Below are 17,504 nucleotides of genomic sequence, written 5' to 3'. Positions count from 1 at the left end.
GTCATCAGTGGTCTCAGCTGCCAGTGAGAGAGGATGCCAAGATTAGCAGGAAGGAATGGAAAGGATGCAAAGAAGCTGGATCTCTTTGCCAGAAAACCTTATTCGCCAGTGAGTCTGCAGTTTAGGATTGCTAACCAGCAGTCTTTGCTCGGTCTCTATATAGCCTCTTGGACAATCTATTTAAATTTAAAGACACCCTCCTTCTTCAACAGTGAATCCTCCTGATTCACTCAGACAGCCTGAGTTCTAAGGAAACATTTTACTGTTTGTCAAAGACAGCCTACCAATTTCTGGAGTGCCGGCCACTCCAATCCCACTACATAAGTGCTCAGTCCCGCATCACTACAGATCAGTGTAGGGTGGAATTGGGACTACACCCTTCATTTCCCCCCCTTTTCATCCCTATTCTCCATCCATTTTCAGGGACCACTGTCAGGAGGAGGTTCTCCTTTAGGGGGTAATATCTCTGCTTCAGTAGGGGCCATAGAGGAAGTTCCTCAGTTATACAGAGGGAAGGGTTTTCTTCACAGTATTTCCTGATCCCAAAAGCAAAAGTAGGTCTCAGACCCATACTAGACCTGGGATAGTTCAAACGTCGGAAGAAAATAGTTTTGCATGGTTATGCTGGCTTCCATTATCCCATCCCTGAAGACTATTGCTGCCATCTTAAAAGATGCATATTTCTATGTGGCAATCCATCAAAGCCACAGAAAATTGTTCAGGTTTCTGGTAAATCAGACCCATTACCACTTTACAGTACTACTGTTTGGCCTGTCTGCAGCTCCACGGGTGTTCATAAAGTACAGTATATGGCAGTGCTGGTAGCATTCCTGAGAAAGTCAGGAATTAAGTGTTTCCTACTTGAATGACTGGGTAGTGAGAGGCCAATCCAAGGCTCAGATGCTGTCCTAAATGTCATCAACCAATCCATCTTCGATGCACTAGGGTTGCTCATCAACATGGAGAAGTCAATCCTGTCATTTTTATATAAGAGAGTTTATAGGAACAGTCTTGGACTCTGTGGAAGCCAGCGCCTTTGTTCCACATATAAGATTGCAGATAATGCTGGCCATTGTGTTAGACCTGAAGGCCCATCCTACCATGAGGAGTATTGACTAGTATGGAGTATGGCTTCTGGGGTATATGGGCTCAGGCACTTACGTAGTTCAGCTTGCCAGGTGCCGTTTTCAGCAGCTTCAGGGGTAGCTGCCATCTGTGTACTCTCCGTAGAAATGATGGTTTGGATGCTCACTGAAATCTTGGCCTCTCTAGACTGGTGGACAGATCCTTCAAGTGTGTGTTGAGGGGGGAGATCTGTTTGTTTGCTTCTCCTCAGTCAGCTTTATGGGCTTACCTGGGGCACTTAAACGCTTCTGAGCTGGACTTGCTTTCACACTGAAATTCACATCACGATGGTGATAAACTCAATCCTGAAATGCCTACCCCAAATTAACAATGAATTTTTAAACTATGCCTGATAAATACTTAGTTTTTCAGATTTCTTTCCTTTTGATAAGCACCGTTTGAGGTTAAGGAAGCAGGATTTTGGGATTACAAATGTATGTTCTTTATTTCCTTAGAAAAGTTATAGTGACCTTTCAACTGTAAGGTTTTTTTATTATTATTATTTAATGATGGTCCATTTGCACTCCAGCCTCTTTCAAAAAGATCTGTGTACCCCTTTTGTTCATGGAAGCTTCCTTAAACCACAAAACCTGGAGGGGGACTCCACACACAAATTAGCACAGTCACTCTGGGTCTGGTGAGCATAGGGTAATACGAACAGACCATGTAAGAGGGTCTGCATATTGAAGGGGGGTTCAAGAGAAGATTGAGGGAGGAGGCAAGTGATGTATAGATAGTGGGTTTTCAGCATTTTTTGGGTAAGTGCACCAGGTACTGCTATATGTAGAACTGTTGTAGCAGCCATGGAAGTAGCATGTCATGCTCTGGTACCATGTTGGGGTGGGTTGAGGGAAAGGATTCAAAACATCCACAACCCTTGCTGAAAACCAGGTTACCCTAAATTGCATAGCAAGTTACCTGTGTTTTAGCCTGTCGGGAGAAGCCTGTGTAGAATTGACTGATGCTAGTCACCATCTTGCCAAGTGTTGGTTTAGTTGCAATATGGAACCAAACACCAAAGATGGCAAACCCGTTTCCATCCTGCCTTAATACTTTAAATAGGGCCTAAACAGTGCAGTTTATGCAGTTCACACTAAGTAAGGTCAGAGTGAAGTCACTGCAGGGTTATGGTGGATTCACTATCATTGGCCGCTCATAAATCAAGAGTGGATGTTTATCTAAAAGATATGCTGTAGTTCAACAAGAATTATTTGGGGGATGTTAGGTGGCCTAGTTATGCAGGCGGTCCGGATAGATGATTAGTAATCCCTTCTGGCCTTAGAATCAGACCCTCATGTCTGGAACCTCCCGTCTACACAGATCTAGTTTACAGGATCAGGGCCTTGAAATACAAAGTTTGGAAAAGAAAAGGTCAATTGGTGCTATGCTGTTTGAATCTTGCGTTTTTAGTTTTCATGATCTTGCCTACATTAACTCCCTCCTCCTCCTCCTCCCACTCCCTCCTTCCTCCTGCATATTTTCCAAAATGTGCAAATAATGTAGCTTAATTCTCAAAATGACTTCATGGGCATGCTGTCTAACTGTCAAACGCACAGCAGTTTAAAAAGCAGGATTTGATGCTTGTTCAGGGATCAAGAGAAGCAACAAAATTTTAGGCACATCAGAAATATTTCTGCTTCTTGCAGCATGTTAGGGTTAGCACTTTTAATGTTCACCAAATTTTGATTTCATGAATACATAAGTAATTATTGCAACACTTGTAGTGAAGTGGTGGATGTACTGCTTGCTACCACACACAATAAATTAGAGGTGGGGGGAGAATTGCGTATATAATTTACTTTGTTATAATTTCGTTTCTCAGCACTGATACTTGTCAGTAGCCATGTCAAATATCATATATTTAATTTGTTAAATGTGCAAAAAAAATCAGTTTAAAAAAAGTGTCCTAAATTTTTAAGTAAAAATAACATTCTTTTTTGCTTTCTGAAGCAAGATATTTTCAGTCTTGTAATTTAAATCATATGTAAGGCATAAAACAGCACTTGGATTCTCCAAAACCTAATAAGAAAATATTGGAGTAAACGATTTGGATGATAACTTCCAGCCAATAAAACTAATAGGGCTGTATTTACAATCTCTACTCCATCCTCCTGAGTTTCTGCTGACTAGGTTTAACGTGGCCATTTGGTTGCACTAGTGTCACTGCATTTCATTTTTTTAAAAGATCATTGCCAAAGTCTAACTGCATAAAGATCTTGTCCAAGTTGTTGTTGTAGTTTATCAGAAAATTACTATTTGAAGCTAAAATTGGGGCTGTTGTATCTTCACAATGCTACCAGTTGTCTTGCATTAAAACGGTACAATACGGTTTGAAGTTTCTCATAGGAATGTAAGCTTATAAGTGGATAACTCTCCTCTCGGATAAGAGGAGTCCAGTCATATTATCGGTATAATCTGCTTTACTTGAGCTAGCATGATAGCTCTCTTAAAACACACCTACAATGGCTGAAAATCAAGCTTTCCATTCTCAGTGTGGCAAATATCCAACCTCTAGACGTTGTTTTGAGAGTATTTCAGAGCACTATTTAAATACAAGAATTTTTTTTAAAGCATTCCCATCCTTATCAGCACACACTTAACTACAATGCCAGGCTTGTAGCCCAGATTTTCAAAAAAAAGCAGAGTACATAAATGTACATACAATGTGTCTGATTATGACAATTGAGTGCAAATGATTATCAGCAGTTATTTGCATAATGAGCGGATTGGCATTTGGTCTTAACTACTTTGAAAATTGGACACGTGTGTGTTTGAGCTGCTTCTTTGACAAAGACCTTCTTCCTTCTGATTTTGTAGCTCCCTGGATTGTGCAATCTGTAAAAGATGCACATGAAGATAATGGGTTTGCGGTTGCAGTCAAAATTTGAAAATTTTACCAGATGCTGATATGCAGCAAGGAGTGGGGGTTGGGGAGGCGCATCCCATCCATTGCCAAACACCCTGGTGGAAAGCCCAGCACCTCAGTTCATCTTCTGGGAGGGCAGCGCTAGGATTCCCTCTAGGATATTGTCTGTGGACATCTTTAGGGGATTCTGTTTTTCTTATAGGCCTCTGGATAATAGGTACTTGATAACATTAGCCCTCCCCAAAGTCATCTAGTTGGTGGAGAGAAGAAAGTATTCATTTCCTCCATCCCAGAGACTCCTGACTGCTGCTCTGCTCTTCCATCAGCCTTGCAGTTGCTGCACAGAAGAGCCTTGTTTCTGTTTCTCTGTCCTCCTCCAGGACTCAAATTGGGCAGAGCAGCAACCTGTCACTTTGTTGAAGCTGCTGTCTTGATCTCCAGAGTCTCATCTTACTTGTTCTTAAATTGAAAGACACTGATGATTGCAGAGGGAACCACAAGAATGTGAAACATATGTAACCGATGCAGTCATGCCTGCCTGCATCTGCAGAGAGTCTGAAACAATAGCTCTGTAAGTATGAACAGCTTCGTTTCCATGGGATTAACTGGGATTCCTACTGATAATTTAAAATCCTCTGATATCACATGATTTTGGGACCTGAGGCCCTATACCCATACTTATGCCTTAATCCGGCTGTGTTCAAGGGTATAGTCAAACCCTCCTCAGGTGCCCAGCAGAATATATGTTGTCATATTTCAGTGTCTGCACAATCTGCTGTTGTGAGTAGCTTCTCATTTTAACACATCAAGTGGGCAGAGATTAGGAAAGAATTTTAAAAAAAAAAAATAATAAAATAGGCACCATGTTTTCTCTTCTTCAGTTCTCTGGGACCTCATCCATCCTCCATGAGTTCTCGAAGATAATTTCTAAAAGTTTTGAGATTGCTTCGGTTCCCTTCACTATCCTAGGGTGAATTTCATCAGACCTTAATGACTTGAATTAAAAATTACTTAGACAAGTTAGATGTCTTCAAGTCACCAGGCCCTGATGTAATGCATTCTAGAATACTCAAGGAGCTAACTGAGGAGATATCTGAGCCATTAGTGATTATCTTCAAAAAGTCATGGAAGACTGGAGAGATTTCAGAAGACTGGAAAATGGCACTATATTTGCCCATCTATAAAAAGGAAAATAAGGACAAACCGGGGAATTGCAGACCAGTCATCTTAACTTCTGTACCCAGAAAGATAATGGAGCAAATAATTAAGCAATCAATTTGCAAACATCTAGAAGATAAGGTGATAAATGACAGTCAGCATGGATTTGTCCAAAAATATCATGTCAAACCATCATGATGGCTTGTTACCCTGTCAAAGAAAGCTTTGTGGATAGGGGGAAGCAGTATAAATGATATATCTTGACTTTAGTAAAGCTTTTGATACTGTCTCGCATGATCTTCTCACAAACAAATGAAATCCAACCTAGATGGAGTTACTATAAGGTGGGTGCAAAACTGGTTGGAAAACCGTTCCCAGAGAGTAATCATCAGTGGTTCACAGTCATGCTGGAAGGACATAATGAGTGGGGTCCCACAGGGATCAGTTCTGGATCTGGTTCTGTTAATATCTTCATCAGTGATTTAGACAATGGCATAGAGAGTACACTTATAAAGTTTGAGGACGATACCAAGCTGGGAGGGGTTGGAAGTTCTTTGGAGGTTAGGGTTAAAATTCAAAATGATCTGGGCAAACTGGAGAAATGGTCTAAAGTAAATGCAAAGTACTCCATTTAGGAAGGAACAATCAATTGCACACATACAAAATGGGAAATGACTGCCTAGGAAGGAGTATTGTGGAAAGGGATCTGGGGGTCATAGTGGACCACAAGCTAAACATGAAACACTATTCTGGGATGTATTAGCAGGAGTGTTGTAAGGAAGACATAAAAAGTAATTTTTCTGCTCTACTCTGCACTGATTAGGCCTCAATTGGAGTATTGTGCCCAGGTCCGGGTGCCACATTTCAGGAATCCAGAGAAGAGCGACAAAAATGATTAAAGGTCTAGAAAACATGATCTGTGAGGGAAGACTGAAAAAATTGGGTCTTTTTAGTCTGGAAAAGAGAAGACTGAGAGGGGACATAAGTTTCCAAGTACGTAAAAGGTTATTACAAGGACGAGGGAGAAAAATTGTTGCTCTTAACCTCTGAGGATAGGACAAAAAGCAATGGGCTTAAATTGCAGCAAGGGAGGTTTAGGTTGGACATTAGGAAAAACTTCCTGTGAGGGTGTTTAAGCACTGGAATAAATTGCCTAGGGAGGTTGTGGAATCTCCATCACCAGAGATTTTTAAGAGCAGATTAGAGAAACACCTGTCGGGATGGTCTAGATCAGTGATTCTCAAACTTTTGTACTGGTGACCCCTTTCACATAGCAAGCCTCTGAGTGCAACGCCCCCTTATAAATTAAAAACACTTGTTATATATATTTAACACCATTATAAATGCTGGAGGCAAAGTGGGGTTTGGGGTGGAGGCTGACACCTCATGATCCCCCCCCATGTAATAACTAGACGACCTCTCTCAGTCCCTTCCAGTCCTACAGTTCTCTGAATACATTAACTCATCTAAATATTCTTTAACCTGTTCTTTCCTGATTTTGGCTTGTATTCCTTCTCTCTGGTTAATATTAATTGTGTTGAGTATCTGGTCATTAAATCTTTTAGTGAAGACTGAAGCTTAACTAGTCAGTAAACACCTCAGCATCCTTGATATCATCTGTTCTCCTTCCCTGCTAAGTAGAGGACTTACATTTTCCCTTCATCTTTCTCCTGCTCCTAATGTATTTAAAGAGCTTCTCCAAGTCTTTTATGCCCCTTGCTGGGTGTAACTCATTTTGTGCTTCAGCCTTTCTGATTTTGTTTATTCATGCTTGTGCTATTCTTTTGTACTCTTCCTTAGCAATTTGTCCATGTTTCCACTTTTTGTAGGATTTCTCTTGATTTTTTTCAGATCATTAAAAATTTCCTGATTGCGCCATATTAGCCTCTTACTACTATCTTTTCTTCATGTCAGGATAGCTTGCCATTGTACCTTTCATATTGTCTCTCTGACAAACTGCCAGTTCTCCTGAACTTTTTTTTCCCCCTTTTAGATTTTCTTCCCATGGGACCTTATCTACCAGTTCTCTCTGAATTTGCTAAAGTGTGCTTTTTTGACATCCTTTGTGCTTATTCTGCTGCTATCACTCCTTCCTTTCCTGGGAATCTTGAAATCTGTCATTTCATGATCACTTTCACCTGAATTGCCTTTTACCTTCAGATTCTCAATTAATTCCTCTCTGTTGGCAAGAATCAAGTCTAAAATGGCTGTCCCCTGGATATTTCTTCCACTTTCTGAAACAAAAAGTTGTCCCTAATACATTCCTAGAACTTAGTGGAAATTTTGTGTGTTGCCCTGTTAAGTCCCCCATTACTACCAGGTCTTGTGTTCTGGGTATTTATCTGTCCTTGAAATGCCTCATCCACCTCCTCTTCCTAATTTGTGCAGATGATTTAAGCCAGAGAATTCCTGGTTAGCCCTCTCTTTCATAGCATTTCACTGTACGCCTAATACACTTGACTCCTGTCAAGTTCCTCTTAAGCTGTGCAGAATTGATGTAATCTTGAAAGGCAGGTATTGATGTGGATGATCCTACAAGCAAGGTGCTCCTGCAGTTCTCAAGTGCATCATAAACAGCCATTAAGTCTTAACCTCTGTTTCAAAATCCCAAATCTCTGCCTGCTGGCTCTCTGGATGAGAGGTCTTCTCCAGTGTCTTTCATAGTGAGACTGTGGCAGGTGGCTCACTGATATTGCTGACAAGTAAGTGCTTGAGGCCACAACTATTATGCACTAAGCCCCTGGGACTCTTCACTGCTTCTTGGCCCTGTGACAGCATGTTTTTCTCCAGGGCCTCCTTGCTGGTTGCTGCCTCCTAACCTCGTTTTCCCCTTGGGGAAGAAAGAGGTTTGCTCTGAAGTGAGTAACCAGCATAAACTAAATATTGATGGTGTCTGCATTAACTTCTGCCAGTAATCCATGCAAGGAAAAGAGGTGAAGTGGGAGTCACTATTTTTCCCTCCCCACCACTACTCCGTAGCCGCTATCTGCACCAAAAGAGAGGTGAACACAGCATTAGAGGAGAAAAACAGGCATGTGTTGTGAAACCGGTATTCCCTTCTGCAGTAACCTGCTACACGGAACCCACCTGATCTGAATCCCCACCATTTTGTATTAGCAGAGAAAACGATTGCTTTCAAAATGCTTCAAGCAAATGTCTTACTCTGCTTCTCTGTCTACTGGTCTCCATGTGGCTATTCAGATCTCACATGTGGCAGAATATTGAGAATATTTTACAATGTTGATGTCAAATTGTGACTCTTCAGTTTTACAGACGGAGAGATCCATGCTCTAGCCTCCTTCTGTTACGTATTTGGCATTAGAAATGTTGGCACTCATGTTAAATTCATTTTAGACTGGAGGCTCTCAAGTTTTCTGTTTCTGAGTCTGGCTCCTCGCAGTGTAAATAGAATGAATGAACTGATATGGATAGGTATTTTGGGTTTACAGTCTGGCATATGCAAAGTTTGCTACATAATTCCTATCAGTATAATTTTCATGTATTGATCTGAAAGAACAAGTAGTAACAACACCATCAAACCTTCTCTAGCATTCTGCTGTTACGAAGCACTAAATTAAATTCAGAACAGCAATCTTTTTCGCATTCAAAAGAGATTCAACATAATACCTTGGGAAATAATTACTTTTAAATTATCTTATAGCTGCACTCAACTAAGCAAACTGATATGAACCACAGGCCTGCAGAACTTTTTCAATAAATGGGTATATATTCAACTACCCAGTTAGTCTTCACCCACTGTAGAGATTCGAGCAGCAGAGAAGACAGCTGAGCAACAGTGCAGGAAGTACTGATCATAATTATCATGCTTCTTGTCTGTTACATATTGTGTAATATTGAAACACAAGTGCTGTCACAGTTCACGTTTTCATTTTGACCAACTTTTTAAAGTAGTATTTACAATTTCACTGCATCTCATCATTTTTAAATTTTATATTTAGCACTTCATATAAGAAGTCAATGTTTAGCTCCTTCTACCGTTTTTAAAAGGCACACAGTTGCTAATGGCAACAGACTTTGAGTGTTGTGTTTGTGTGTAAGAATGTGAAGGCATAGCCTTAGTGTTTGTTTTGTCCACTTAAGAAAACAAATTGGTTTGGCTTTTTTTACTCTAAAGTAAGTGACATCCTTGCACATAGCTTTCTTGTAACAAAACCTCTAGATATCCACATAAAGCTATACGCTGGATATATCAGTTGTAAAATGAAATTTCTTTCCTGTAGTTCATCTGATAAGCGGCTCATTACAATTTTTTTTAGCTGTGCTAGTAGATCCGAGTACACTCAATTCTGGAACTCTGCATGAACTAAATGATGGGGTGGGGAGGACCTTTTGATCATAAAATGTACCTTCTGAAATTTTACACAGGGTATCTTTAATCAGGTTAATAATTGTAATTTTGGCATTATGCAAGTTTTAGTTTTGGATTCCAGTTTGTTAGCTTGGAGCTCTTTGCACCACCTAGTTGCATGTGTTTGTATTCAAACTTGTTTTTGCTTTTGAAATTGCATGTGGTATTTTAATTGACCAATGGGCTGCAATCAAAATATAGTTGTTAGCAGTCTCTCTCCAAGATAATCTGACACACACAATGCAATTTGCAACAGAGGTCCCAGATGACTGCTGTGATTAAAAATTGTCAGTAATTGAAGCACAGGAATTCCCCTCTGTTAATCACTCTATTAGAAGGGAATTTTCTTTTTTTTTTAAGAGAAAAAACACAAACCAAAGATGACTTCTAAGTGCCTTTGCCCTCTAATCCTCACCACTTTCCAACTCGCAGAAAGGTGACTTGGCGGGTGGTGACCTCTTCTTCCTGGATGGAACTAGCGGGAGTTGATCACATCCTTTCTGTGGGCCTCTTCTCAGAACGTGCTGCATACCTACAATACTTACTTCGTAGTGTAGATCATGCTTAAGGTCGACACAACGCAATTTACGTCAACCTAGTTGTGCATGTGTCTACACTTAAACTGGTGTCCCACCACTGTAATACCCCGTTACGCTGACATAGTAACATCTCCCCGAGCAGTGTACAGCCGCAGTTGAAATACTTAATTTAGTGCAGTGCATGTGTAAATACTGTGTTGCTTATGTTGACCTTATCTTCCAGCAGTTGTCCTGCAGTGCCACACACTGACCACTCTGGTCATCACTGTAAAGTCCAGTGCCCTGGGTCATGGAGGCTAGAAGCCTCTCTCCCCTTTAAAGCCCTGCAAATTTTTGAAGTTTATTTTCCTCATTGCCCTGCTTGGTGAGCAAGCCTAGCAGGTCTCCACTGTTGAGTGAAACTCCCCAGCTGACCATGCTGGCTGCATGCTCCAGACGCACTCCTGCCTGGAGTAGACAGGAGATACTGAATCTCTTGGGCCTGGGGCTGAAGGGGCTGTGCAGGCACAGCTCCTAGCCAGCAGTAGAAATGTAAATCTCTGCAAGCAGATTGCTCAGGAGATGCAGGAAAAGGGGTACAATAGGGACCAGCAGCAGTGCCATGTGAAAGCCAAGGGGCTACGGCAGGCATATCAGAAGGCCAGGGAGGCCAACAGTCGATCCAGTGCCAAGCCACAGACCTGCCACTCTTGCAAAGAGCTGCATGCTGTACTGGGCAGAGACAGCACCTCCATCCCCCCACAGCATTGTGGATACCTCTGAGGAGCCCAAGTCACAGGCTCTTCCATGAACAGCAAGGAGAAGGTGGTGGTGGATGAGGAAGAGGATGAATATGGGGGACAGATGACCGGGGAATCCAGCTGTGTGGCAAGCCAGGACCTGTTTTTGACTCTACTGCAGTCCAGTCAGTACCACCAGTTGAGCACAGGCAAGCCCAGGTCAGGGGAAGGAAACTGGGCTGGCATCCCCAAAGTAACAGGATGCATCTTTTGACTTTTCTTTAAATTTACTCGTTCTAGAAGAGATAGTGATACAACCAATAGAGGTAGAGCTTTTGTCTGCTTTTCATTCCCCCCTAGTGTTAGGCGTGGGGGAGAGGATGTGGAACAGTTTGGTTATGTACACAGGGATGTCTCCTGAATCCTTTTGAGTGCTTTTGATGAAACTTTCACAGAGCTACCTGATTTCAGAGTAGCAGCCGTGTTAGTCTGTATTCGCAAAAAGAAAAGGAGTACTTGTGGCACCTTAGAGACTAACACATTTATTAGGGCATAAGCTTTCGTGAGCTACAGCTCACTTCATCGGATGCATTTCCAGCTCACGAAAGCTTATGCTCTAATAAATGTTAGTCTCTAAGGTGCCACAAGTACTCCTTTTCTTTTTACAGAGGTACCTGCAATTCTCTGCCAAAAGTTTCTCGGGAGATCTGCCTTATTTCCGTCTCCACAGTAGAATGCTTTCCCATGCCACTCAGCAATAACTTTAGCAGGCACCATTGCAATGCACAGGCTAACAGCATATAGACCTAGGTGGCTTTAGGACACCAGCAGCAGCTGTGCTCTCCCTGTGTTTGTTACCTTCAGGAGTGAGATGTCAGATAAAATCACCACTACCTGTGGGAAATGGTGCCATTATTCAGTGTCATTGCCCCATACTCAGTTTCATGCAACTGAGCAATTCCTTCTTCATTTTGTCAACCCCAGGCAACCCCATGGCTGGTGCTGTGGCTGGCACCGTACACAAGCAAAAGCAGAGGTGAGAATATAGTGCTTAATACTTTAGGGGAGCAAGGGGGAGTGAGTTCAGCATTTTAGGTTTCACTTTCTGTAATGAATACACTTATGGTAGTACCTCAGTGTGCTTTATCTGCAGCTGCTGCCACTGCGGCCTTCGTGATTTCCCCCTCCACTCCCACAGAACACTCGAGCCAGATGAGGAGAAGAAAGAGGACTCAGGATGACCTATTCAGTAAGATCCTTCAAGCCAATGCTGCATCAGCCTGTGAGCACGGGCCCTGTGCTATGAACATGGCAGCCAGCTTGGAGAAGGAAAGAATAGAGAGGAGAGAGGCCCAGGAATCCCAGCAGGAAAAGGGGAGGGAGATGCATCGGGGCTCTTCAGACAGCAAACAGATGCTGCAGATTTTGTTGAACCTGCAGGTCCACCAATCCTGGGCTCGCCTCCCTCTGCAGCCCCTTGAGAACTCAGTATCAGGACCTCTCTACACCACTCCCCCAACGTTCCACGTGGCATATGGGCTAGTTGCACTACTCTTACCGCTCAACAGTGGGGAGCATTAAAGATATTCACAGCTTCACATATACTGACCTGTGAAAGCCACAGTTGGTCTATATGTAGCTGAAATGGACATGAATGTTTAGTTTTTAATGTGTTTGTTTTTAAATTGCATTTTTTGCACTTATTTGTTACAGAATAAAATTCTATTTGGAACATAATTCATCTTTATTAGTTCATAATGGATGTTGCTGAGTGCTCAGCCATTCTGAAAGCAGTCAATTTCCTGTTTCACAGTGGCACAACTCATAGGATCAATCACAAACAAAAATTAATAGATGCGTTGACTGTTATATTCCTACATGTACAGCAATCACTACACAATTCCTACCAGGCCACACAAGAACAGGGCCAGATAGAGCATACAACACCACCACACATTACTCTGGCTCACTGTTAACGTGGTTTTCCAAAGACTCCCTGAGCCATGTAGCTCCATGTTGAGATCTTCTAATAGCTCTTGTGTCTGGCTGATCAAATTCAGCAGACAGCTGCTCTGCCTGTTCCCTCTATCCTGGCAGAAACTTTCCCTTTTTGCAGGACACTACAGGCAGTTATAGCCATTGGGATACTTTTCTCACTGAGGTCTGATCTTGTGAGTAGATAACACCAGCAATCCTTCAGATGACTAAAAGCACATTCAACTGTTCTGCACCTGCTGAGCCAGTAGTCAAATTGTTTCTTGTTGCTGTCAAGGTGGCCAATGTACAGCTTCATGAGCCAGGGAGCAAGGGGTAGACTGGGTCTCCCCCAGGATCACTACTGGCATTCCAACATTACCAGTGGTAATCTGCCTGTCAGAAAGAGAGTCCATGCTTGTAGCTTTCTGAACAGTCCTGCGTTCTTAAAGATGTGAGTGTCATGCACCTTCGCAGACCAGCAAACTTTGATGTTTGTGAAAGAATCCCTGGTGATCCTCCAATGCCTGTATAACCATAGAAAAGTATCCCTTTCTGTTAATATACTCAGTGGTAAGGTGGTCTGGTGCCAAAACAGGGATCTGAGTGCCATCTGTTCCTCCACCACATTTTGGGAACCCCATTGCTGCAAAGCCATACCCATGTCCTACACATTGCTGAGAGTCGCAGTCCTGCGTAGGAGAAGACAATTAATGGCCCTGCATGCTTGCATGACAGTGGCCCTCACAGTGGATTTCCTGGTTCCAAATTGATTTCTGACTGACTGGTAGCAATCTGGCATTGCAAGTTTCCAGAGTCGGATGGCAAACCGCTTCTCCAGTGTCAGTTCAGCTCTCGTTTTGGTGTGTCTGCACTGGAGGACTAGGGCAAGCTCAGCGCACAGATCCAGGAATGTGGTCCCGTGCATCTGAAAATTCTGCAGTCACCTCTCATCATCCCAAACATGCATTACAATGTGATTCCGCTAGTCGGTGCTTGTTTCTGGGGCCAGAAGGAGTGCTCCCCAATCTGCAGCTGCTGCATGAATAACACCAACAACCTTGAATTGGTTCTTGCCATGTCCCACAGCAATCTGTCCTCCAAGGAATCATTGTTTCCCACTCATTCAGTTTTTCTTGCAGCTCTACAAATACTGCAGGATTGCGTGCCCTGTGCTTGCAATGCTCATGACAGCTCGTGCAGGCTCTGTTCTTCTGTCAGAGATGGCAAACAGTGAGGAGGGGCATGCGGGTTATGGGATTTTGAAAAAAGGCATGAAAATTATGGGATACAGATACTATTATTGGATGGAGACAGTTGAAAACTGGGAAGTTGACCCCATGCATCCCTGCCTGACTTGTTTCTGCCCCAGCATGCATTGCCAAAACTTCCCAAGTCAGTGCACTGGACGGTGGCAAGTTGCACAGTAGCCTACCTGTGGTGCTGACACTCTGCATCAACACACCCGTTCCTAGTGAGTATGCACATCGCCAACACGAGGACCCAAGTATGCATGCTCACAAGCAATGTACTAACTGTGGTGGCTGTTTGCTGACATAACTTGAGTTAACATACATTTGTAGTGTAGACATAGCCTTGTTATTGTCATTGGACCCTCAGCCCTTTGAAAGACACTCGCCCTACAGTGGTGGGTGCTGTTGCAAGAGCCTAGAGATATGACGTACCATAAATTAGAAAAGTGGAGCGCTTAATGTGATGAGTATTCTGCTTTCACGTTGCTTCAAGATTCATGGAGCTATGATGCCTGAAAAATAGTTTGAGCACCTATTGCCTTACTTCCTGGGAGATGATTATAAAAGATTAAGAACAAAGGGCTTTTTTATATGTGCACAAAGAGATGTATCTTAAGTCAGAGCTGCAGCTGGGAAAACATCTGTCATATCTTAATTAGCAGGGCAGAATGTGTGCACTGAATTACTCGAGCAGATTAAAACTTTAGTGCAAGGGGGAGGATGGGACATTTCAAAGTAGACATGGTCCTCATTCTCAGTCAATTCTCAAATACATTACATTAATTTCAGCATTATAATGTCATTCTCACTGCACTTATTACAAAGTTGATTAAGCCTTTCTGTAGTTTTGAGGAAGATTGTGCTATAAATTACAACAAATTAAAATTTTATTTAACATTTTTAATGTGAAAAATCTCTGCTGTAAAATAGCATCCTGAGACTTCTAAGCATTCCAAAGAGAACTTGCATCTTTAAACTTTAATTTCAGTCTGTAAAACATCCTTATGTCTTTGTCTGGCTCTGTGCAGTTTTCTTTCAGACCATCAGCAGTACTGTGTATGAGTAATCAGAATGCATGGTCGTTACTTTATTTTAGATGCCCTTTTCCACATCTTTCTCCATCCCATATATAAAACTTGTATTCTCCTGCTGTGTACAAGTTACTATCATTATTCTTCTGGGGTTTTGTACAGAAAGTTGCTGATTCTTAAATCTAAATTTTTGTTTGAAGAGTCTGAACTTTCACAAAATGATTTTAATTTTGAATTCAGAATCTCAGCCAGATCTATGCAATGTATTGTGGCATAAGGGCATGCAACTTGGAATCCAGTTTAACCTTGCATATTTCTTATCGAGACACCATATAGTCATGGGGAATCATTAGTGATTCTAATGTAACTTTTTTTTCTTGCAGTGATGCTACAACCTTTCGATTACGACCCTAATGAGAAAAGTAAACACAAGTTTATGGTACAGTCTATGTTTGCTCCAGCTGATACTTCAGATATGGAAGCAGTAGTAAGTATTGAAACTAATTTATAGAGAGTGTGTCCTTTATTTGTATAATTTTATAAAGAGAGAGCATCTTTTTTTTCTAGCATTGCTTGTAGGTTGACTTAATGAACTTCATGGTTTTCCTGATAACTCTAAAGGGTGATGACATCTACCCTCACCCCATGTTTCTTGTACCATAAGTCTCAGCATTGCAGAACTGGATAGCTGCACTATGGGGAGAGTTGCTTTCCTCAGAAACAGATGGTAGCTGCTCTGTCAGTGTTAGGACACCAGGCTGGGTCCAAATTTTAAAAAGGGCTACAAGGCTAATGGTCTGACTTTTTTGTTTTGCATTTCCTGTGCTCTGTGAAACATTTCCCTCAATCTGGAGTTTCTCAATCCTCCTGCATGTACAGTAGGACTTCCCTAGACCGGCCTCCACCTTTCCAGTGGGAACCAGGATCTTTTCTAGTATTATAGAGTTTTCTTTATCCTTTCCCTTATTTGTTTGCCCATATGTGGTCGTTACCCCCAGAGATCTTACAGTACAGCATTAAATGGGTTATAAATGAGGATAACAGAGGTAGGTAGAGGCTGGGGTAAGGAAGGACAAAGGATATAGCAATATAAGCAATAAGATTGTTGGCTACTTTAAGCAAACAGCACTGACGGTTAAACACTCAGCGGTATTCTTGTCTCTCCACTGATGGCACTTCCTGTAATCATAAGTGTCTTGCTGTTGAACCCTTCTCCATCCTTACTTTTATTACTTTACTAAACATTTGACACAGGTGAAAACACTAAAAGTAGCCTGTGTACTTTTTGTTGAAAACATTTCCTTGTACAAACTCCTAGCTATTTAACATCGTTTTTATGCAATAGACTTTTTCACTATCCACCTGCTTTTAAACTCTTGGACGCTTAAATTTAGCTTTTATTTCATATAAACTCACCTAGGAAAAATGCATCTGAAGCGACAGCAGATTTAAACTAATCCCACTCATGACCGCAAGTCTCTTCTTTTCTTTAAGAAAAGGGGGATTTTTGTAAATGTCTGAGTTGAACCTTCTTTTAAAAAGAAAAAAACACTTTTTTTTTAAATGATATAAAAATAAATGGCAAGTAAACATACCATCTTGTTACACATTTGATTTCATGACATAGTAAACTGTTAAGTACCTTTTGGGTCTTTTTATTTATTTATTTTTGATTCTCTTTGCATGCAGTGGTGGTTTCTGATAAGCTAAACAAGAGCATGCTAATTGTAATAGGGTTTTTGTAGTGGTTCCATTGAAGAGAACTACTCCCTTTAATATATTATTTGAGAAACTGTCTCTTTTCCTGTCCTTTGTTTCTATGAGGGTATGATGACTTTGCTGTGCAGACAGGCTAGCCCTTTTGCCAAGTAGAAATCACATAGTAGAACAGAACAAATTTGTGCATAGTTCTATGAAGATAACTAGGTTGGTCTTGGTCTTTATTAGACTGGCCAGAAAACCGTACAAATGACTTACTGTCACATAGTCTTACTCTTGTCTGCAATGTTAACTCTCTTGGATGGTTTCACAGGCTCTGAACCTTTAGGAACTCCATAACTCACCCTTCCAAAGGAAGTTATTGAAGCGCCTTGGTTTAGCCATTTTAGAAAGAGGCTAGATGAAACAATAGCCACTACCTGGTTAGAAACATTCCTGCATTGGCAGAGGTTTACCAATCAATCAAATAGCTCTTCTTTCAATCTCTAACTTTGATTTTTATGCACTACTTTATATCCTCAGAAATGTATCTTCACACCATGGAGCTTATAGGGGTGTTTAAATTTTCCAGAGCTCTCCAGGCCAACGTAACTTTTTCTTCCTCCAGTACTCACTCAGTCCTTCAGTATGTTTCCACAATACAGATATCTTCCTTTTCTGGATAAACAGATGCGACAGATTTCAAGAGTCCTCTAAAGCTTTCAACACTTCATAGCCAGCCAACAAGCTCAAAAGAGAATCCTGATTTCAG

The 17,504-nt window shown here is 41.6% G+C and overlaps 1 protein-coding gene across 3 annotated transcripts in view; it reads left to right on the top strand.

The window, feature by feature from the left end:
- The window catches only part of VAPB (VAMP associated protein B and C), a 47,725-nt gene that overhangs the window by 23,196 nt on the left and 7,025 nt on the right, over positions 1–17,504 (top strand). For all 3 annotated transcript variants that reach the window (XM_038369919.2, XM_038369918.2, XM_043496125.1), the window contains exon 3: positions 15,418–15,521. In XM_038369919.2, the coding sequence (XP_038225847.1) occupies positions 15,418–15,521 (104 nt within the window). The remainder of the gene's footprint in view (positions 1–15,417; positions 15,522–17,504) is intronic.

Source organism: Dermochelys coriacea, chromosome 13 (assembly GCF_009764565.3).
Source record: "Dermochelys coriacea isolate rDerCor1 chromosome 13, rDerCor1.pri.v4, whole genome shotgun sequence".
Taxonomy (NCBI): domain Eukaryota; kingdom Metazoa; phylum Chordata; order Testudines; family Dermochelyidae; genus Dermochelys; species Dermochelys coriacea.
This window is presented reverse-complemented; position numbering and strand designations above follow the sequence as displayed.